The sequence below is a fragment of the Pseudorca crassidens genome, chromosome 1, assembly GCF_039906515.1.
Source record: "Pseudorca crassidens isolate mPseCra1 chromosome 1, mPseCra1.hap1, whole genome shotgun sequence".
NCBI lineage: Eukaryota > Metazoa > Chordata > Mammalia > Artiodactyla > Delphinidae > Pseudorca > Pseudorca crassidens.
Genome location: NC_090296.1, coordinates 104892230 through 104916083, shown reverse-complemented (window position 1 = coordinate 104916083; position 23854 = coordinate 104892230). Strand labels below are relative to the sequence as shown.

The window sequence follows — 23854 nt, the reverse complement described above, 5'->3', positions numbered from 1 at the left end:
TAGAACTCCAAAGGCCAAGAAACCCAAGCCAATCAGATTCCCCACCCAGGAGGAGTCTAAAAGGTGGCAGGGACTCACTGCCCAAAGTCCAAGCACTGCAGGAAAGTGGCCAGAGAATCTGACAGGTAGAAACCTGATAGAAACTGTCAGAAAAGTTAAAGCAGAATAGCTCATAACACCCACAGGCCCATAGAAAGGTCAGTGTGAGCTGAGCAGCTGTTCCGTCTGGTGCCAGAGGCCTTGGCTGTAGTCTTCTACACCCAGACAGTTTAGGCCTCCCTGATCAGCCCCACCTAGAAAAGCCAATTCTTCTGCTCTTAAAGGGGACTTGCATGTTTCTGGCAGGGAGTCTTACTCTTGGTGGGCAAAGCTAGCTCTTAAAGATGAGTAGCGTGGTAGGGGGCAGAGAGTACGTCCAGGGGTTCAACTGGCTCCGAAGGAAGGACCTTGTGGCTGGAGCCTGAGCCTCCATGTTGTGAGAACTACACGCGTTTCTTTCCGAGGCAGGCAGGGGCCTTAGCTGCCAGGGACCCTGACAAGCCGCGACTTGAGCTGTGCCCGAGAGCTTGGGTTGGCTGGAGAGCGGTATAGAGGAGGAGGGAGGGCAATCCAGGAAAGGGGGTGGGGTGGGGAGGGAGGTGAGAGGAAGAGCACGAGCAAAGGCACGAAGGAAGAATGAGTCTGCGGCGCATTGAGAATGGCATGGAGACTTCACTGATTGGAGCCGGGAGTTCTTGCACGGGGATGGAGGCAGCTATGATTGGATAGCTAAAGTGGGGCCAGATTTGGAGGGCTTTGAATGCCCGACCGAGGAGCAGTCAACCCAGCTCCTGCCTTGCGATTTCCGTTCAAGACTGAATGACCTAAAGGGTGGTTAATTCCAACGGGTGTTCTTCTTTGGGGGCTTCTGAAAAGTCAGCTTATGCTCTTACCTGCTTCAGTTCTCTTCCTTTACCCAAGGAGAAAGTAATCCTCACTTGCCGAGGGGAGGGAGGATAATGTTGATTGATTTCACTTTACTTGCTTGGAGGATGCAAAAAAAAAAAAAAATCCCATTTCCACGCCAAATGTTAAATTTGGTTTCTCCTCCTCCTCCTCACGCAAGTTCTCTTTCTCTCGCCAGCACCTCCCCCCACGTTTTCCTGCTCTCCTCCACCAGCTCGGCCAGTCCCCTCCTCGGCCCCGGCGGCTCACGTTCCGGGCCCAGCTGGCCCGCGCCCGCCCTCCGCGCCCGTGCGCACCCCGCGCCCGCGCGCGTATCCCGCACACACTGGTCCACGCCCCCCCCACCCCCCCCGCGGCCGAGCGGTAGGTGTTTTGCCGTCTGCGCCGGGCCGCAGTGCGGCTGCGCGCACTGGGCTGCCTCCGGGGCTGGCAGGGCAGCGGTGGCCGCGGCGGCGGCGTGGGGAGTGGCGTGGAGCCGAGCCTGGGGCTGCAGCAGCGCGGGGCTGCCGGAGTAGAAAGCCCCGGGGGCAAGAAAGGAAGGCCAGGCCGCCAGGTCCCTGAGCAACCGTTCTCCTTGGATTTGGGGGAGCCCTGCCCCCCACCTCGTGTTCAGACGCCCCCTCCTCACCCCCCCAAGCCCCGGCCGCTGACGGGAGGAGGCGGCGGCGGCGGCGGCGGGGGGCTGAGGGGCGCCGCCATGCCTCTCCCGCGGTGAAGCGCCCCGGCCGTAAGGAGCCGCTCGGTCTCCCCGGTGATGTCCCCCAGGCGGCAGGCGAAAGCGACTCACTCGAGCCCTGGGGTAAAGGCCTAGCTTATCCAGCTTCCTTCCTCCTCCTCGTCCTCCTCCTCCTCTTCCCCTCCCCCCTCCTCCTCTCCCCCGACGTCCTCCCCTCCCCGTCTCTTCCCTCACCCTTCCCCGCGCCCCCATCTTCCCTCCCTCCCTCCCCCCGTCCCTCCCCCCCCCTCCAGCAGCGATGGCAGAGGAACAACAACAGCCGCCACCACAGCAGCCTGATGCCCATCAGCAGCCTCCCCCCAGCGCCCCCAACTCGGGGGTGGCTCTGCCAGCCCTTGTGCCCGGGCTGCCAGGGACAGAGGCCAGCGCGCTGCAACACAGGATCAAGAACTCCATCTGGTAAGAGGATCCTCCATCGCTGGGGTAAAAAAGCCCAGGCACATTTCTGCTGCAAAGCGGGTGGGGGGCGGCGGGCAAGGGAGCCGAGGAGGAGGCTGATGCATTCATTGAATGGGGGTCTCCACAAAGTCGGGTGCATATTCATAGGACCTCTGGAGGTGTGGGGACTTTGCATCAGCTCCTGGGCTCCGGAGCCAAAAAATGCTTTTGCCCCCTCCTCAATTTCGAGTGCAGATAAACAAGTCATTTATGTTTTTCACTTATGTGTAAGAGGAATACGGGTCGAAATTAAGTCATGGTGCATGATGGTAGCATGAATTTGGGACTGAGGAATGTAAAATGTGTTTACTCCTTTTTGCAGTCATACTGGGAGGAAGAAGTGTATTGTGAATTTTCACCAAACAGACACTGTGCGTAAGAATATTAATATGCAGCACAAAACCTAATGTGTCTCTTCCTTTCAGTTGGTTTAGCTGCTGTTTCTGGATGTTTTTGCCTTCTTTATTCTGAGATTAAAATTCTCTTCCAGGGATCTTAATCTTTGCATTGATTGTGAAGAAAGGGTTTCTTTAGTATGAGATATTTTAAGGTGGTAGTTTACACAGCAAAGTGATTTTCTAATTTAAAAGGATGTGTTTAATTTAAAATAAATGTGTTGCCATTCCGTGTGTCTTTTTTTAGAAACCATGGATGAAATATCCTTTGCTATTCCTATACTTTCTTGTATGAGAATTTCCAATATTTCAACATTAGATTAAACTTTGAAAGACTGCTAGCAGTCTTTTAATAATTAAATACACTGACTTAAGTCTGTCCTCTGTTAGAGCCATTGCAAATATTCTTTGAACATGAACTTGCATTATTTTTGTAGGGTTCTTCATTAACTGACATGTTTTAAAAAGTGTACTGCTATTTTAAAAATGGAAAGGATTATTTGGAGTTTAGTCTAAGAGACTGCTTTTAATAGAAGTTTAAAAATAGAATTAAATGTGGTGTTTAAAAAAGCTCTGATTTTAAAAATGAGATCTTGCATGTTCATCATTGAATATGATTACTGAAATATCAAAACTCCTTTTTTTATATTGCAACTTAAAAAGTATAAAACAACTGGCCTTGCAGTACAATATTTACACATTTAAAAACAGTGACAATTTTTGAATAGAAAATTAAAGTTTGTTATATAGTAATTTCATTATTTTCTTGGCATACATCCATATTGTCATGATGATAGTATGAAGTAGGTCAGTGCAGGCTTTAATAGTTTCATACTACACAGTAGTTGGCAGCTGAGTATCTTGCTTTCAGTTTTAATTTTAAAATGAAGTTTAAATATTTTAAAGGAGAATTTTTTAGGGTTAACAATAGTCCTGCTGTGACAGTTTGAATAGGTCAGATAAATAGGATTGCCTTGTGTGTGTGCGTGTGAGAGAGAGAGAGAGAAGGCTTTATTCTTCGATGGATGCCCTACCCCCTTTTAAAGCTGTAATTTAAAGGAAGAGATGCTTAATCTCCTTACCATCAAGGTTTCCAGAAACCAGGGTTTTTTTCCCCCTTATTAACTTGATGTAACTAGTGTCTCTGAAATCTGAATTGAGCACTTTGGTTTTTACATTCAGGTAAGGGACATCCAAGTTAAAGGACTAAAATCTTTTAAGAAAGGCAAATTTTGAAAGTTGAATTAGTAAGTATATGTTTTAATTTATTATGAGAACAGTAGGGGAAAGGAACCTTCACCTTATATTTTTAAAATATGAATAAGTTGTATAGGCAGTGGACTGAAGTGTTTGAATGATAATGATAGTGGAGTGGTGCTCTTTCTGGTAAATCATGTGATTTAATTATTCTTTAATTGATAATTTATATTTACACATCCATTACAACTTAACCGCGCTGATTTTAATGTAAGAAAAACTTCTGAAGTACAGTGTGCTTCAGTTTTTGGTACTTGCTCTGAAAAGAAAAACTGACAACAAACACCTTAATCCCCAAATGTACAATTTTATAGCTTCATAAAATTGTACTGGCACACTTAGTAGCATTTAATTTTAAGCTTTAGAAATCCTATTTGCAAAAATTATTTCTTTATATTTAAAACTTTAGAATAAACAACGTTTGTGGATCATAAACAACGTTAGTGGCTCTATGTAATATATAGACTCATAGCCGCTGCTCCGCAAGACTGGATTTATGTTATTCATCAAGTGACTATATAAAATAAAGACATTAGAAAGTGAAATCTCCTTCACCACAATCTCTTCCTACGAAATAGTGTGTGTATATGTATAAAATTAAAATGACTTTTAATAGGTAAGAGTACAGTTCTTTAGGTATCTCTTTTCATTTTTTTGAAGCAACAGTATCTTTTTACCAATTATTTTATCACTTGATAATGTTCTGAAAGATTATCAGTTTTGTAGTACATCCTGTATCAACCTTTGGTATCATTACTAATGAGAATTTAAAATTGCATTAAACAAATGTGGCATTTAATAATTATCAAAAGGGTTTTGCATTTAGGTTGATCATAGTTTCTAAATAATTGGACTTGCAGGTCACAAACAAGTCTGAACTTGTCCTCCTATTTTACACATATACAGTATGTGATGTAGGCCTTTAGCTGGATAATGAATTATTTATTATGTCAGTTCATAATTAATCTATTCTGTTTAGTAAACTAAAATACTGTTAGATAAAAGTATGACCATGGTTATTTCAAGCATTAAAAATGAGTCTTTGGAAAAAATATTAAGTATTCAGAGTTGAAATCATGGTACTTAATGATTAACATCAGAAACCAGATTTCTTAAGAATTGGAAATATAATGTATTTTTAAGATAGTTCTACAAAATAAAGTTACTAACTTGATAACTTGATAGTCTTGTAGTATTTGTGTAATATATTTACGGGTATCTTCAGCTTAAGTCCAATGTAACGAGCCTGTACCTTTCTTGGTCTTCCTTATTCCCACTCCATAGACAGAGGTCCAGATCACTTACACAACTCACTTGAAAGGAGATTTATTTGCAGAGGTGTGTTTTAATACTGAATATGCTATAACATAGTATTTATATTTTGTAAGTAATAGAAAATAATAGAATTCTGATATAAACTTTTCATTAAAAAAGGAAAGCTAGTAACTCATGCATTTTTTCTAAATAAAAACTCATACTGGCAACCTAAAACAAAGCCACAATCTAACCTCACTGCAAACTTCTTTAACTTACATTGCACCCCTCTTTGGTTACCTGAAAAAAGAATACTGAAGCAAGTTTTTCCTTCCTCTTATCTCCCAGTGTCTTCCCAGTTTTAAAAAAAAAGAATGTTTGTATTTAATTTAGACCAAAAGAATTTAAGTGCTTTTCTTTTCCTTTTTAAAGCAGTTTTTCCTGAAACTCTGATAGAATAAAATTACTGTGGAAAAATTGCATTTGAAATCACTCTGCCTGTTTGTGATTAGTTATGTTTAAGAATAATCATACCTGCATGTTTGGGGGTGATTAGCATATTTGGAATTAGACTGTCACGTAGACGACAAACATTTACCTATAAATTCAAAAGAAATCATGATGTTTCATTGTAGAAAATGTTCTAATACTGTATTTACTCAACAAACAAATTCAGGGATTCTTAAAAGAATTCATTATTATCAGTTATTTTTATTTATGTAACTATTTGCAAGTAAGACCTTAAAAACCATTTTTTTAAAACAGTTCTATATGATGTGTTATTATTCTACACACTTTATGGAAAGAGATAAATTGAGTGACAGGGAAGCTATAGGATTCCTCTGATTCATTGTCAGATCCTGGGAGCAGTGCTGTGGCTATAGTTCCTTGTCTTTATTTAATCCTGTAAGTCATACAGAGGTCTGAATCTGGTACATTTTAGATTTAGAATTTAAACCCAAATTGAGCAATTTTGTTTTACTCTCTTATTTCTTAGTTGCAGTGAGCAAAGTACGGCGATCCATATGTTTTTCTTATTAGCGCCATATTTGTTCTGATTTCTGTCCCCTGTCATAGAACTCAGTAGTTCAGTTTTGTTCTTGGCTCTGGGACAGGCAATTTTTAGCTCTAAGGAATAGTTATTGTTTCTTCAACTTCAGTGGGAAACATTTGCTATAAAGCTCATGACTTTAGAGTTTACTTTAACCATAAGCCCAAGATTTTCATTTTGCTTTAAAATTAGAGACTGACTAGTACATCAGCTGGCTTTTAAACATTTTGATTAGTTGTTTGACATGTCACCTACCGAGTTCAACCTATCTTCCATACCAAGCACACCGAAGACTTAGGGTCCTTTTAGCTTGTCTGTATTGAGGCCAGCTGTGATGGTGCATCCTAGCACTAAGTGTTTCTGATTCCAGAAAGAAGGCAATTCCTTGTTCTCCTCTATGATCAGAAACTGATGAAATTGTCTTCCCTATTGCTCAGATAGGCAAGTTAGGCAGTTTCAAACCCCTCAACTTTATGGCCTCGTTTAACTTAGGTACTGATCATGTGTGTGTATAAATTATTGACCAGTTTGCTCTCCCCATTGGGAGGTGTCTTGAATGATGTAATGTGCAGAACTGATTTGCTTTCTGTGTCAGTATTAGTTTTTGGTATTATTGGGGGAAATGAACTTCACAGTGGTAGGAAAGGCAGAAATGTCTTATTTGTTATGAAAGACGCTTTAAATAAAAACTTACGTCAAATCACTTTTTATATTAGAAAAATGTTACACACTAAAACTGTACAAATGAAAATGAGCATTGTCGTTCACTCAGATTTCAACACTTTAAGCAAGAACAGTGTTTAAGTACTCACCTGAGTACCTGCTGTATACAAAGTACTATTCTAGAGACTGGCATTTGAGGAATGCCCATTCACATGTAATATTAACCTAAGCAAAAATGTGCAATAAAACGTCTCTTTCATTCAGTTAGAGGACCAGGGAATGCGGTGACAAGTGCCAGAGCATGGGAAAAGTAGACCCCTTCGTTTCCTTGTCTGCAAAATGAAAGGTTTATGCTAGATGACCCTGCAAGTTCCTTTAGCTTAAATTTCTATGGCTCTTTTACTAAATTAATATTGACAGCAATAATAAAGCAGACCATAAGTACAGTGAAAGACTAACATTTAATTAATCAACAATCAGCAGAACATTTTCAATGGACGGATTGTTAGGTTTTGTCAGTGTTTTCTTGGGTGCTAGCCCAGGAGAACTACCTGAAGGTGTAATTCACTTATTGTTACCTCGTGCAAGAGTTCTGTTACATGAGATTCAGTCTGCAAATATTTATTGAGCATGTATTACATTTAATGTATTCTAAGAGCTGTTGTTGATTATGCAAAAATATGTGAGACTATGTAGTGCTTCCCTGGTGTTGGGGAGTTTACTAGTTGCTAGTTGAGAGATTGCACTAGGGGGGTTATTTGTGTGATTGTTTTGTTTATGAAGAGGTGCTCAATACTTAAGAGCATGTCACATAGGAACTTTTCTCCTGTAGTAATAATATAATATTTTAAGGCAGTAGAGAGTGTTATATTGTAAATTTGGTTATGTAAATAAGAAAGGTGTGTATTCTTTTCAGAAAATTGAGTGTTGAGTTGAGCTTCACCACTTTATTCATCAAGGGTAGACATTTTTTTTTTTTTTGTGGTACGCGGGCCTTTCACTGTTGTGGCCTCTCCCGCTGCGGAGCACAGGCTCCGGATGCGCAGGCTCAGCGACCGTGGCTCACGGGCCCAGTCGCTCCGCGGCATGTGGGATCTTCCTGGACCGGGGCACGAACCCGTGTCCCCTGCATCGGCAGGCGGATTCTCAACCACTGCCCACCAGGGAAGCCCCCTGCATTTGGTCTTTTTAGTTGCTTTCTTTTCTGCTTCCTTGAGGTTCTAAAAGTTCAGGTTAAAGAAGAGTAACATGGGCCAATAAGAGGAAGACTCTTTCTGCCCTGGGCAGGATAATAAGGAACAATAAGCTCTGAAACCTTAATGCACTTGATTGCTGACTATGAGATTAAGGTAGTTAACGCTTAACCTTAACCCACATGAATAAAAACTTTAAAACATGATTTAATTTTTCTTTCTTGAGACGTTTACTTTTTTCTGTGTCATGGACTGTGTACTTCCTATTCATAAGAGGAAATAGAAAACAATGAGGTTTGGTTAATTATGCACAATACCTCTATCAGGCATCTATTACAGGAGCTCCTATATATATTACAAGAATGTGTGGGAGGTGAGGTTTTGTATCTCAGAACAAACTGAAAACATACAAGTGTATTCCTTGCTATTTGTACCCTATTTGGTTTCTTAATTTGAAGAGTGAGAGGTCGGAGTGACAGGTTCCGAATCTGTTCTGTTTTGGAATTTGGGGAAGCAAGAGTACATATGGTGGGAAATACCATATCCTCCAAATAGCTTTATCTTAAAAAAAAAAAAAAAAAAATTCCTGAACCTGTTTGTGGTGGTCTGGGTTTGGATAGGAAGGGTTCAGATAGCAAAGGATACCTTTACACTCATTTCAACACAGGATTCAAATGGACTTGAACTTGCATGCCACAAGTCTGATTAATGAGTGATGCCTACCAAGGGCATGGGAATAGGAAGTGATGGTACATATACCCTATATTTACCTCCCCTTTTCTTTCTGAAATCCGTGATTTTTAGAATTTGAGCTGTGTTATAGGTAAAGCATCAGAACTATTGGTTGTCTTGGAGGATGATTCCCTAGAGCTTTGGGGTTGCCATCTGTGATTCCTAATTTTAAGATACAAACCAAGCATATAGAGCACTTGGGTTTGTGTTTTTCATTCTTTTCTTGTGTTTTTATTTTTCTGTGGCTTTCCTATTTTGATGATCCTTTGCTGCTAAGTAGCTTCAAGATGGGAATGGGATTACTGTATTAATTGGCTACTTCAGTTTGTATTATCCATAACCCTTTTTCTTTGCTTTCATTATCTTGTTTCTCTGCTTATGCCTGTGCTGGTCTTTTTACCTGCTACCTTAAAAACCCTTCTCTTTTTTCTGTTGATGTAAGTGTCTAACTTTAAGATCCAACTCATGTGCTACTGCTTCCATGAAACTTCTCCCAACTCCTAAGGAACAATGATCTAAAGTGTATAAATTAGTTTTTTTCAGTAATTTAGACTGGCCTTACCTGAGATGAATCCATTTTAGTGAATTTTTACTGAATTTAAATGAAACATTCTCATTTTCCAATATGTAAGGTTTATAGGAATTCAGAGACCGAATATACCTGAAACAAAGCAATCACTGCATAATAAGTAGTTTACAATATGACAGTAAAATATTATTTGTATATGGGAGAGCCAAGAATTTGCCATTGTTTTTGCAGTATACATGAAATTTTTAAAATGTAATTGGATAAGAGGGTCACTTCAGTGATATCTTGCTTGGAGCAAAGTTGGTGCTTCTGTGAGGTTGGGAAATGTATTTGAACAAGATGCTTCAGTTAATGTAAGTGAATCATTTCCGTAATTTGATTGCATTCATTAGCTTTATTAACTGCATTTGTGTATAAGCAATCTATGATCAAAAAATTAACTGTCAAATTACTAAATGCATGATCCCTTTTTCTGCAGTAGAAGATATTAGCAAGCTTTGTTTGGGCAAATTCTGTACATACAAGTTCCAAAGAAGTGAGAAGGTCAACAACTAATCCTGCATTTATGGAATCAAGTGGTCAAAGAAAACTGAATTCAGTGCACATTTATTTTAATGTCTACTGCATACAGGCATAGAAAGATTAAAAAGCAATATGACGCTAGCTCTACCTTACATTCACCCTCTGTGTGTAGTTGTATGCAACATAATTGAATTTAACAAAAGTAAGATTTTGTTACATGCAGTGATGGTGTAATCAATGATATAAACAAATACCGAATTAGATGAGAGAAAGATTCAGTGAGGACAAAATAGTTTTATTGGCAAAATTCAGGATCATGGCCTTAGCAAAAAATCAAGGGATGGGCTATTGATCCAGATACATTTAACGGTTTGCTTACTGGGAGGTCTTTATTCCCACTATCAGGAATTAGATTCAGAGTTGTGGATGACAGTAAGCCTTGCCAGTAATGAGACTAATTAGAGGAAAATAGCTTAGGACAAAGTTTGCTTGACTGAGGAGTGGGGTTTTCACCAATCACAATCCTCTCATCTAAATTTTAATGCACAGAGGTGGAAGCAATAATATAAAGTAGTAATAGAGAAGAAAAGGACGAGGGTGGGTGGAGCTGGGGCAGGGGACCAGAACTGCTCCAATAGCAGTCTTGGCAGGGGACTGTGTACCCTGAATTGACTCAGTGAGTGATGCCACTTCATGAAGAGGATTAGAATATTTAATGTGGGGGTCCCTCATGTATCTCATTCAGCCCATATCTTGGCTCCTATATCTTGGCATCTATATCTATGCACTTTTCTATTATTGGAGGCAGTTTGCTTTCCCCGTTGGATTCATCTGTGTCCATATATTTAGGGAATTTGTTTTAACACATACCCCTTTTCTGTCAGCATCATCAAACTGTTCTTTTCCATAGGCTGCTTTTCCTGTGGCTTTATACATGCTTAGGGCTTCCTTAAATCAGCAGCAAACAACCTTGGAGGTTTTGCAGTAAAACAAACAGTTGATCCCTCAAAGACCTAAAGAGCTCATTCATAGTCATAAGAAAAACGTCATTAGGTAAGTGAATGAAGAATGTAGATACTCATTTTATAGGAAGAATAGCATAAACTATTAACAAATATGCAAAAATCTTTACTCTCGATGATAACAATTATAACAGAAAAGTACTATTTTTCTGACCACTAAGAAAAGGTTTAAGAAATATAGTAATTATTGCTAACTAATCTTACCCCTGGTAGTTTTACTATTTTCCTTATCTCTTTCCCTCCCTCCAGTCCCTCACATATTATCCTGTTGTATGGTATGTAAGCCCACTCATATTTTTGGTAGAATAAGTTTGAACATATATTTTAAAAGTGTTAACTGTGTCTGCACTTAGGTGTTGGAACAACGTATGGTTTTTCCCTCTGCTTTGTTATATTCTCCAATTTTTTTTAAATGAGCAAGTATTAATTTTAGTTTGGAAAAATATCCAAACAAGTAAAATAATGCTCGTTGTCTATCCTGCTGCTCTTCCCTTTAGGCTGCCGTCTGTCCTTCAGATCTTTTCTCTCTCTTACCCATTTTAACTCTTGCAGTCTGGCTTCCTGCTCTTCTTGCCAACTTAGTGGCCTTTTCTGAGACTCTGTTTTCCATTTTGTAACTTTTCTTCTGATTAGTAAGATTCCTTCGCACTTTGGAAATTCTCATTCATTCCTTTTTGAGAGTCACCTTTGTATCAGCTGCTCTGCCAGGCATTGGGGATTCCATGGGCAAGGATGTAGGATCTCTGTTTTCGGGACCTTACCTCTGATTAATGTTTTATCTGTTCTGCTGCTTTCCTCTAGATGCTCTTTAATTGTGCATATCCAAATACTTACTTCTCAGCCATCCATTCTTTTTCTCTTTTTATATCTTTGCTAAAGTCACGAAATAGATAGGCTCACCAGACAACTCTAACCACATCTACTCATTCATTCGCCAGAGTACAGGTTGCCACCATTGTCACATTAAACTTGGCATTTTCACACTAAACCTTCTTCTGTTCCATGATGCCTTGCCACCTCAATTTGCTTTCCTTTCCAATTATTCTAGTTCTTTTGGTAGTAGATACCCGTGTTCCTTCATTCTATAAGGCTAGCAGCATTGGCTTCATATTTGATTTTTCTCTCTCATCCCTTGCCCAATATTTTAACATGTTGCCAAGTTCGCCTTGTCACTTAAGTTTCTCCCTATCTTCCTATTTCTACTGCCAGGACCATAGCTAAGTGCTTTACTATCTCATTCCTGGATTATTACAGCAGCAAAATGGCTGTTCTCTGCCCCTGGCCTTTCCCCCTGTTCAGTGATGCTGTATACTGCTGCTAAAATCAGTCTCTAAAACATCCTTTTTTATGTATCTAAAGCCTACAGTAATTTCTTCTTGCCCCCCGTACCGTGATTGAATATTTGTCAGGTTTCAAAGGCCTTTGTAACCTAGTCCTGTACAGTACATCCAGCCCTACTTCTTGCTGTTCACAAGCATTCAGCTCCACTTCAGTGCAGCAGGCATTCCACTGTCTGTCTTATATTTTGTGGTCCTGCTTTCACTCCTGCTTTGTATCTTTTCTAGAATCTCCACTCCCCTGTCTCCAAATCCTGCTTAATCACATTTTAACTATTTTGAAGTCATAGCACAAGTTATTGTACTATAAAACATTCTTTAGCTACCCTAGTCCATATTTGTTTTTTCTTGGCCTCATGTTGTATATTGAGGTCTGTACAATTAAGCACTTAATCACTCTTAATTTTTTTCCTGTGCTGTTTCAATAAACAACAAGTTCTTTGAAGCTGGGAGCAACATCTTTTGCATCTTTTTATTTCTCATGTAGCAGTAGGTACTACTGAATACCATTTTTGTTTACTATATTCTTAGAGGTATTTTTTTCTACATATTAATGTTTCTGTATTTTATATATTTAATGAGATAATTTCCTCCCCAAACAAGTTATTAAACTCATGCTGCATTTTACATAATAGAGTCCTTATAGCAGTTGTTTTTTTAAAAATTATATGGGCGAAACTGAAGTAATCATGTTTCGAGTTTCAGTTTCACTAGTCAAATGTCTTTCACTGTATTTAGATTAAAAAATGATGTATATCCCAAGTGAGAGCCGTTGTGTCCCTCATTTAAAAAATACTGAGCAGATGACTACTACATAGTTCTGTAACCTTTCATGAGTGAGTATACAGTAGTAGAGTTGACCCTTGAACAACGTGGGTTTGAACTGGGAGGGTCCACATTTATGTGGAATTTTTTCAGTAGGTATGTGCTGTGGTACTACACCATCCGTGGTTGGTTGAAACCGCAGATGCGGAACCACAGATACTTAGGGTGACTGTAAAATTATACTCAGAATTTTGACTGCACAGGGGTGGGCACCCTGTCCTCCGCATTGTTCAGAGGTCAATTGTATTTAGTTAGGGTTTTCTGGACTGATCAGCTGTGTCCCAGCTTAGTTCCCAAGTGATAAACTTGGAATTTTGAAGACTCTCTTAACGTTGAGCTGGAGATAGCTTCTTTTATGTTTGGTCCTGGTGGAAGGTTTGACCTACTTATTTTGGGAGCCAAGATCCAAGGCTAAGGTAACTTGTTGAGTCATGACTGAAGCCTGAAGACAGCAAAGGAAACCTGTGAATGAGGGCAAGTAACTGAGGGAGGTGGATTTATCTGGGAAGTAAGGAGGGAATGACTAAAATATGAAAATAATTCTGAGGGCCTGAAGTATTTCAGATTCATAAAACAGGCTAGTCTGCTGGACCTGTTTATCTGACATGGAGCCTTTTAAATTTATTTGGCCTGCTAGATATTCTTTCAGAGAAATACAGCAATTAGTTTATCTTTAAAAGACTTTTTAAGCTTTAAAATTGTATTTATACGATGCCACTTGGTTTGTTAGAACAGTGGTTGTCAAATGGTGGTCATACTAGCATCACCTGGGAACTTGTCAGAGCTGTAAATTTGGGGACTCTACCTCAGATGTACTGTAACAGAAACTGGGGGTGTGACCCGCAGTCTTTGTTTTAGTAGCCTTTCAAGTGGTTCTGATAGATACTGAGGTTAGAGAACCACTGGCTTAAAGGAGATATCTTCTAATAAAATATTAAGCCCAAGTCTTCTCTGTGGCAGAGCTTTAGTATTCTCAATTCTTGAGTACCCCAGGTAGAGTTAGTAACTCCTTTATTTTAATTTTCATAGTACTTGAATATAATTCTGCTATAGCATCATTTACACTGTGCTGTAAAAGATTTCCACTAAGTTGAAATCTTTAGTTTCAGTAATTGTATGTTAAGTGAACTGATGAATAAAAATAAAACAGTGCATAGTCATCATTGCACTCATCCCTGGTCAACAGTTTAAAGACAGGCAGTCAGGCACACGATACCAGTGACCACATGTGCAAGAAAGTATGGGATGTATAACCCAGGAGTCAGCAAGGTTTTTCTTCCAAGGGCCAGATAGTAAATATTTTTGGCTTTGTAGGACATAGAGTCTCTGTTGCAACTACTTTACTCTGCCGTTGTATTAGGAAATTAGCCATCAATAACATATTAGTGAATGGGGATGGCCAAATCTGTTCCACTGCTGGCAGGATTTGGCCCTTGGGCAGTATTTTGTGGACCCCTGTATACCCCTGCTACCTGGGAGAAGTATGCAAAGAATACAGATAACTGTTCTCAGTCTTCACTATCTTACATTGACAAAGAATGGATGCTAGTCACCTGCTTGATATTAATTGTCTTGTAATTCTCCCTTGGGTAAAACCAGGATTATATGCAACGCATATTAGAATACAAATGAGAGTTATATTTCAGCAGTAGTCGTAACTCAGCTCCCAGTGATGATAATAAAGTATACTGACTTTTGATTTCTGGTCCAACATATAAAGAGCTTGAAAGTCTTCACTCCTGTTGTCGCAACAAGAATAAAAGGAGGAGAAAAATAACCATTTTGAAATACAGCCAGAGAGCTTTGTTCTCTTTAAGAAGGCCTGCCTCAAGGGAAACTTCTACCACGGCCTAACCAACTGGGGCTTTACCAAAACCTAATTGACCGGAGGGAAAGAAAATACCCAACTCCAGTCCCCTCTAGTCTTCTATGTGGGGGAAGGGAAATACCCAACTCAGGCTCACTGAAAGACCTGAGACCAGGGGCTTCCCTGGTGGCGCAGTGGTCGAGAGTCCGCCTGCCGATGCAGGGGACACGGGTTCGTGCCCCGGTCTGGGAAGATCCCACATGCCGCAGAGCGACTGGGCCCGTGAGCCATGGCCGCTGAGCCTGCACGTCTGGAGCCTGTGCTCCGCAACGGGAGAGGCCACAGCAGTGAGAGGCCCGCGTACCGCAAAAAAAAAGAAAAAAGACCTGAGACCTAATCATAGGACAGTAGAATGCTCTTCACCCCCCACCCCCAATTTTACCACGTCAGTAGGGCTTCTGTATAATAATGGGATTACAGCTAAAACAACTATAAACCTCAGACCTTGCTTAATAAGTACCTTATTATAGGTACTCTCAAAGACAACACGGGAGACAAAAACAAGGAAGTTAGAGAAAATTTTAGTTTCAGGCACCACAGCAATGGCAAACAATTAACGCAGCCCAGCTCCTAGACAGATGAACATAACACCTTGCAGTAAGGAGCTATCTATCTCAGTTCCTTTTACCCAACATCATGTCTGTCTTTCAGCAAAAAATTACAAGGCATGCTAAAAGGAAAAAAGCACAATCTGAAGAGGTAAACCAAGCATCAGAACCAGACTCAGATATGACACAGATTTTGGAATTATCAGACTGAATTTAAAATCACTAGATTAATATGCTAAGGGCTCTAATGGAAAAAGTGGACAACATGCAAAAACAGATGGGTAATGTAAGCAGAGAGTTGGAAACTCTAAGAAAGAACCAAAAGGAAATGCTAATAATCAAAAATGCTATAACAGAAATGGAGAATGTCTTTGATGGGTCCATCAGTAGACTGGACATGACTCAGGAAAGAATCAGTATGAAGTATGAAGATATCTCAATAGAAACTTCCAGAACTAAAATACAGGGAGGAAGAAAGAATGAAAAAGGTGGAACAGAATATCCAAGACTGTGAGACGATTACAGAAAATGTAACATGCATAATTGGAGTACCAGAAGAAGAAAGAAAAAGAGGAACAGAAAAAATATTTGAAGTTTAATGGCAGAATTTTCCCCAATTAATAACAGACAGCATACCACAGATCTAGGAAGCTCAGAGGATACCAAGCAGGATAAATAAAAAGTATCTACACCTAGGCATATTGTGTTCAAACTGCAGAAGATTAAAGGCAAAGAGGAAATCTTGAAAGAACTCAGAGGGAAATAACCACCTTACCTACAGAGGAACAAGGGTAAGAATTACAATAAGACTTCTCTTCAGAAACCAAGTAAGCAAGCAAGCAACCAAGAGAGTAGAGTAAAATATTTAGCATTGAAAGAAGGAAACCACCAACCAGTGAAATTATCCTTCAAAAGTGAAGGAGAGTGCTTCCCTGGTGGCAAAGTGGTTAAGAATCTGCCAGCCAATGCAGGGGACACAGGTTCGAGCCCTGGTACGGGAAGATCCCACATGCTGCGGAGCAACTAAGCTCATGTGCCGCAACTACTGAGCCTGTGCCCTAGAGCCTGTGTGTCACAACTACTGAGCCTGTGTGCCACAACTACTGAAGCCCACCGCTTAGAGCCTGTGCTCCGTAACAAGAAAAGCCACCACAATGAGAAGCCCACACACCACAACGAAGAGTAGCCCCTGCTCGCCACCATTAGAGAAAGCCTGTGCACAGCAACGAAGACCCAACGCAGGCAAAAATAAATTAATTAAAAAAATAATAATAAACATATTTAAAAAAAAGTGAAGGAGAAATAAAGACTTTCTCAGACCAACAAAAATTGAGAGAATTCGTTATCAGTAGACCTGCTTTGAAAGAAATGTTAAAAGAAGTTCTTCAAAGAGAAGGAAACTGGTATAGAACAGACACTCAGGTCTGCATAAAGATAGAAAGAGTGAGAAGGAATAAATGAAGATCAAATAAAATCTTATTTTTCTTTAATTGATTTAATGGCTAACAGTTTGTTCAAAATAATGCGTTTGGTAATTATAGCTATGGATAAGTGAAATGAATGACAGTAATGTTATAAGGGACTGAAAGAAGGAATTGGGAATACTCTTAAAAGGTACTTGCACTGACTGTTAAGTGGTATAGTGTTACTTAAAAGTGAACTTCCCTGGTGGTGCAGTGGTTAAGAATCCCCCTGCCAATGCAGGGGACATGGGTTCCAGCCCTGGTCCAGGAAGATCCCACATGCCTCGGAGCAACTAAGCCCGTGCACCACAACTACTGAAGCCTGCACGCCTGGAGCCCATGCTCCGCAACAAGAGAAGCCACCACAGTGAGAAGCCCGCACGCTGCAACAAGGAGTAGCCTCTGCTCGCAGCCACTAGAGAAAGACCGGGCGCATCAACGAAATCCCAGTGCAGCCATAAATAGATAGATAGATGGATAGATGGATGGATGGGTAGAAAGAAAGTGAACTTAGAGCAGTCATAAAAGTATCCTAGGGTAACCAGTAAAAAGATTTAAAAAGGAAGTATAATTGACATGCTAAGAGAGTAGAGAAAATAGAATCATATAAAATGCTCAAATAAAATGAAAGAAGGCAGAAGGTGGAGAAGACCAAAAAAAAAAAAAAAGGCAATGAATAGTAGTTACAAATATGGTACATATATTAATCCAGCTATATCAATAATCACTTTAAATGTGAATGTTCTAAATACACCAATTAAAAGAGGCTGTCAGAGTAGATTAAAAAACAAGCCCCAACTATATGTTGTCTACAAGTATTACTGTTCTTATACTTTGGTACATTTAGTAAGCAATTACTTGTAACAGCTCAGGAATATGTTGTAACTGAATTTGAGAACCTTTGCTATAAAAGTTGCAAGCAAATGGTGAGCAGTTTAAATGGTAAAGAGCTCAAGGAAGAATGGCCATGTTTTGTGCCCAGTTTTGTCTATAAACTATTTAATATCCATTTAAAATTAATTTTACAAGTAATTATTGAGCATTTCTTATGTAGATTCTGATTTTTTAAACAGCTTTAATGAGATAATTTGCATACCATTAAATTCACCTGTTCTAAGTGTACAATTCAGGGGTTTTAGTATATCTACAGAGTTGTGCAGTCATCACCATGATCTAATTTTAGAATGCTTTAATTTTTTTTTAAGCAATTGAGAAATTAATTATATTGACTAGAAGTGGAAAGGTTATTTGTCTAATTGTAATTCTTCAGGGTCAAAGGTAGTAGGAGCATTTGAGGTAGAGTTTTTGTTTTACCTGTTGATAAGACTTAACAATAGTACATGGGTTTCTAGAAACTCAAGAGAGGAAGTTGCATTTGGCTCTGCTCTTTTTCCCTGCAGTCTTTGCTTGTCTTTATCCTGTGTGGACCAGTCTTACATTACTTTAGATATGCTAAAAAGCTTTCTTCTATTTAGGTGCTTTCTGCTAAAAAAATTTTTTCTAAGTATTGCCTTGAGCTTCATCATAACTGGTTAAACACTTGTGTGAGTCTTACTATGGCACACATTATTTTAAGACATTTCTACTTTATGTATTTGTAATTATAAAGCATAATATGTCAGCTCTCACTTTTTTCTTTAACATGTTTTTGAACCAGTGAGGTCATTGTACTGTCCTACATTAATTTTCTCTTTAAGATGGTTAGAAATTTTCTCTGCCAAGCATAAAAACTTACAAAATAGAGTAATTTTTATTTTTAAAATCTTACATATTTAACAGTTTTAAAGTGAAAGTAATCAGAATCACAAAGAGGCCGTCCAGTGCAGTGGTATAAGTCATTATAAGATATTCTGAAATTAGTTGCCTTGGTTTGCCGCTCAAGTCACATAACCTTTTGAAGTTGTCTCCTTTATCAGTAAAATGGAAACAGTAATAGTGTTTACCTGGTAAGGTTGTAGTGAAGATTAAATGAGATAATTCATGTAAAACACTGAGTACAGAATCTGGCACATGGTAAGTACTCAGTAAATGTTGGCTACTATTTTTTAACCACGGTAAAATTCAGAGAACTTTTTCACTTTAACACACAGTCTGTTTACACAGAGATTTCAGGTTACTTCCTGATTCTAATTACTGAATTACTGTTCTGTGATAGAAGGAACCATATTTGAAGGAAGTTTTCCAGGCTGAGGGAACAGCAAATGCAAAAGTCATGAGAAGGCCTCCCCAAGGAGGCCAAGCGATGAGAGTGCATCAGAGTGTACAAGTGAAGTCAGAGATAGAGGGGCAGATTTGTTTAGGGCCTTGCAGGTATAGTAAGCAGTAAGACTTAGGCTTTCCTTCTGAGTGAGATGGCAGCCACTGGAAGACTCTGACCAGAGGAGTGACATGATGCTACTGATGTTTTAAAACGCTCACTGGTCCACACTTTCCCAGCCCTAGTACCCCCTTGGTAAATTTCTGATTATCATTCAGAGCTCAACTCATATAACTCGAAAAGGAAAGAATCTTTCCTGAATAATTTAAGGTAAGTCAGGTCCATCACTCTCCTAGGTTCTAGTTCTTGTTACCATGCATTACAGTTGTAGTAAAATAGTTGAATAACTTCATAGTCTCCTCCGTTAGAATATTAACACCATAAAGACAGGGATTGTATCTCTCAAAGATATTTCCCCAGTGCAGTGAATACATGCATGTATACAGGAGCTAACTTAATAACTATGTACCAGACTTCTTTTAAACTTCAGTTGGAGGTCTGGTGCAGTTTTCCTGCTATTCCTTCTCCCACCTTCCACTGTCTACCCCTCATGTCATGTTTTAAGTTATAAGTTACTAAGTGTAGGAGTTATAAATAAAAATAGCAAACTTTAGTATTTTTACCATTAAAAATCTTAAGTTTTCTTGATAAACCATTTTCAACAGTACAAAAGTATAGCTTATTTAAAATTTCTGTTTAGAGATGATCTTTTTGAATGTCTAAATTAGTGTTAATATAGGCAGCATTACCAAAAATAAATCATTTTATCAGAATTCAAATTGATATGTATTATCTCAAGTTGGTGTTTTTTAGCTTGAAGTATGAAACATTTTTCTGAAACTCTCCCACATATTCCTTTTTCCCTCAGTATGGTAGATTTTACTGGTGTGTATATGTATATAAATTATAGTATGTTTTATTGTGAAGAAGTATTAAGTGCTCTTAATAGAAATTTGTTAAATTTCTTTATAATTTCTCATTGGGGAGGTAGGGGAGGAGAAAAAAAATGACTTTGTGGTGTCACTGCCCCACTTCTTTATTTTTAATATCTGGAAATGATGACATGTCTGATTAATACAGCCTGAGTATACTAATCAGTATGAGGGAAACAGTATGAAGGAAAGTCTGGCATATAGCCAGCCTACGCACTTAGCTATGATCCTTAAGGCTTAATTCTGGGGGGATGTGATTTATTTCTTGAAGGGCATTTCCAGGGAATTCAAGATTAACTAAACACATATGTTTTTATGTCTATCTCAATTCTTTAAAAAATCTTTCTGATCGCTTTTTTCCCCTTGGAGAGTAATAAAGTTTTTATTCACAATTTCTTGCTTGGGGATTTTTGGAGTTTTTTTGTTTTTTTTTTAAACACAGAGAATTCCAAAGAAGTTTCTCCTATGTAAAATGGATCTGAAGAACCTCCAAACATAAAGAAAGCTCTCTTTTGTTCTTCGGCTTGTGGTTCACCACACTTACTCCCATCCCAGTGTTGGGTGCCACTTTTTTTGGGGCTGCACTCTTGTTTTTATGCTCTTCCTCTCTGGAGGGTTTCACACATTATGTGCTCAACTATTTATAGCTTTTCATTCTATATATCATATATACCATAATGATAAGGAAATCTTTGCTTATGGACTTAAATACTGGTGGGTAATTACATCAGGGTCACACTTTTGTCATGTGAAAGAGCAGGTCTTAACACTGTGTAAGTATTTGCAGTTTTCTCGGTATATTACCTTCTTGTTCCATCTTTGCTTCTAGCACATTTAAGTCTGGGTTTTCTTTCTCAGTTTCTTTCATCACTGTCTGTCTTTTTTCCTCCAGTTCTGCCTCTGCAGTTGGCATGTAGCATCTGTTTGTCACTCTTCCCAGAGCTATTCCTTGTTCTCTATCCTTCTCGAGGGGACTTCCCTCAGGATAAGTAACGGTGGATATCTACCCTGTACTTCCTCTTAATCTTCATAGTTAATCATCAGTTTCTCATTTCTTCTAGTCATTTCTTTAGGCAGACTCTCTGTGGCCCCAGAATATTTACATTGGTCTAGTACATTTACTTCTTTAAACTTCTGTTTCATAAATGTGGATCATCTCATCTAAAACAAGACAAGAGATAATTTCCAGTAAATTGTGAAGTGTTTCCTCACAGTGCTCATGTTAGTACAAGGTGTTTATAACAGCTAATTCAAAACCTCCTAGTTTGTCTCCCTCAATTTTTCTCCATCCCCCTTTTTTCTATTATCTTGTTCTCTCTTATTCTTTTCCTTCCTCCCTCTTCTTTTACGTTTTTTTCTGTCTCATACCTTTCTCTCCCCATCATAAAAGAAAAAACTTTATGTAATTTATTAAAATTGTATGTCATTTCTTAAATTTAGAATCTGAATTGATAGCTTTATATTTTTTTTATCAGGGTATTTCAAAGCCTAATCAGGTTTTTATCCTTTTTTTCTTTTTTTGGCCACATCTCTCTGCATGTGGGATCTTAGTTCCCCCACCAGGGATGGAACCCATGCCCCCTTGCAGTGGAAGCACGGAGTCTTAACCACTGGACCACCAGGGAAATCCATAATCAGGTTTTTAAAGAAAAGATGTGATGAGCCTTTGCTATGGAAAAGATTATGCAAAATTATTTAATAATGTACTGTAGAGAAGGTGTTAGTCAGCAGGCAAGTTTAACAGAAGGAAGGGCTGTGCTCGGCTGATTACTTTCTTGCTTTAGTCTCCATATATAAGGCTACCAAATTCCCACCAGTTGAAGACAGATAGGAATTAAGCTAAAAGGACATTTTGGGATACCTGACTCCTGAAGTGAGAATGTGAAGTGTTGTGAATTCTCTGAAATTTCAGCTTATTTGGGTAGACATGCAGCTTAGTCTTGCTTTATTTAAATAACAGAATAAGTTCCCTGTAGTTGTTTAGAATCTTTTTTTTTAAGTAAGTTGGAAGTTGTATTCCAGCATTGGCAATGCAGTATGAAGAATTTAGAGGTTGCTCAGACAATTGCTTTTCTGGATGAAGACAAAGAACTGTGAGGGACTATAAATGAAACCCAGCTAGAGAAATTCAGTTTTTGTTTTTGTTTTTGTTTTTGTTTTGCGGTACGCGGGTATCTCACTGTTGTGGCCTCTCCCGTTGCGGAGCACAGGCTCCGGACGCGCAGGCTCAGCGGCCATGGCTCAGGGGCCCACCCGCTCTGCGGCATGTGGGATCTTCCTGGACCGGGGCACGAATCCGCGTCCCCTGCATCGGCAGGCGGACTCTCAACCACTGCGCCACCAGGGAAGCCTGAGAAATTCAGGTTTATAGGAAATTGTTCTGGGATGCCAGTGCTGTAGTGTGTTTGCTATTTGAGTATATAGCTGAGGTTATATGTGTTTAATCTTTCTGATAATTTAAAGAGATGAATGGGCTTTGGAGTGATCATGGCAGATTAAAAAACAAAACAAAACTGTGTGTTTTAGACCTGTATAATTTGGCTGTTTTGGATTGCAGTTATTCATCCCTTGAGTTCCAAATATAAAGCTGTTACATTAAGTAATATTTAATAATATAATTTTGTTTGTTACTGTCATTTATATTTTTTTAAAATTTAGAATCATAATCAAGTTGTTATTTCAACTGTAATACAAATACATGATAAAAAGGGCACCACAAATGAGCAGGAGGATTATTTAAGAAATGGTGTTAGTACAATTGCTTAAATTTAAAGCTGCAACTCATAGCAGTCATCAATATATTACAGATGAATAAATGGTTAAATGAAAAGAAAAAAAATGGGTCGATTAAAATAAAAGACTAGAACAAAATAGAAATCAGTTTTGGTGTAGTGAAAGATTTTTTTCTGTTAGAAGTAGTAGAAGACATCTCAGAACAAACCAAAAAAAAAAAGAAGAAAAAAACGATTTTACTACTTAAAATGAAAAACAAAAAACTTAGTAATTTTTTTTACCTCCTAGTCCAAATTAGAAGACACATTGAACAGAATAAAATTTAAATGGTTATGCTCCCATTAAAAATGATTGAGGAGAATAAATAAATAAAATATTTTGATAGACTCTTAGTGGAATAAAAAAAATATAGTTGTACATTTCATACACATAACCAAACATACACACACATGTGCACATACACACACACCCACATACAACCTTAATCTTAGAAGAGAGAGTGAGAGAAGAACACACCAAAATACTGCCTTTCAATAATGTTGGGAGTGGTGGTGTGGGTGATTTTCAAAATAATTTATTTTATTTTATTTTTAGTATTTTTGAACCTCTCTGAAATGCTTACTTACTTTACTTTAAAAGATATTTCTTTTCAAATTGCTTACAGGATGAAGTCTAAACACTTCCTAATTTGTTTCCAGCTTTTCTTCTCTGTCTTACTTTCTCTTACACAGTGTGTCTACCAGGGACTAGCCCAATGCTTTTTATAAAATTTTACAGAAATTTTAATGTGAATACCTTCAATTTGTTTGATTTCACAGCATGGCCCACCACATCTTATTTGTATTAGATACTGATGTATCACACATTTAGGTTTTCTGTCTAACCCTGGAGGATATCCTTGCCTTGCATCCCTTGCTTGATAGGTGTTTTGGAGTTTGTGCTGTTCTCTTACAGATCTGTCACATAGTCTTCATCTCTTTTCCTTGGCTTTGGCTTCCCTTTTCCCTCTGCATATTCAAAGACAGTTTTCAAGAACATAATTAGGCCACCCCAGTTTACTGTATTCTTTCCAGTGTTTCTTTTACCCCATTTTAACCTTGTACTTCCAGTATAGCACTTATCACAGTTTGCATGTACTGTATTTTGTGCTGTGTA

The 23854-nt window shown here is 38.8% G+C and overlaps 2 protein-coding genes across 11 annotated transcripts in view; one reads left to right on the top strand and one right to left on the bottom strand.

The window, feature by feature from the left end:
• Nucleotides 1-1849, bottom strand: part of TEX9 (testis expressed 9) — a 215423-nt gene extending 213574 nt beyond the window's left edge. For 3 of the 10 annotated variants that reach the window (XM_067747737.1, XM_067747743.1, XM_067747744.1), the window contains exon 1: nt 933-1236. The gene's annotated coding sequence lies outside the window, so the exon portion shown is untranslated. Of the gene's footprint in view, nt 1-932; nt 1248-1573; nt 1707-1732 lie in introns of those variants that run through there. The other 7 variants (XM_067747685.1, XM_067747711.1, XM_067747691.1 and 4 more) reach the window with 7 other exon arrangements.
• Nucleotides 1845-23854, top strand: part of RFX7 (regulatory factor X7) — a 150229-nt gene continuing 128219 nt past the window's right edge. Inside the window, exon 1 of the mRNA XM_067747679.1 lies at nt 1845-2080. Within this exon, the coding sequence (XP_067603780.1) occupies nt 1920-2080 (161 nt within the window). The 5' untranslated portion in view covers nt 1845-1919. The remainder of the gene's footprint in view (nt 2081-23854) is intronic.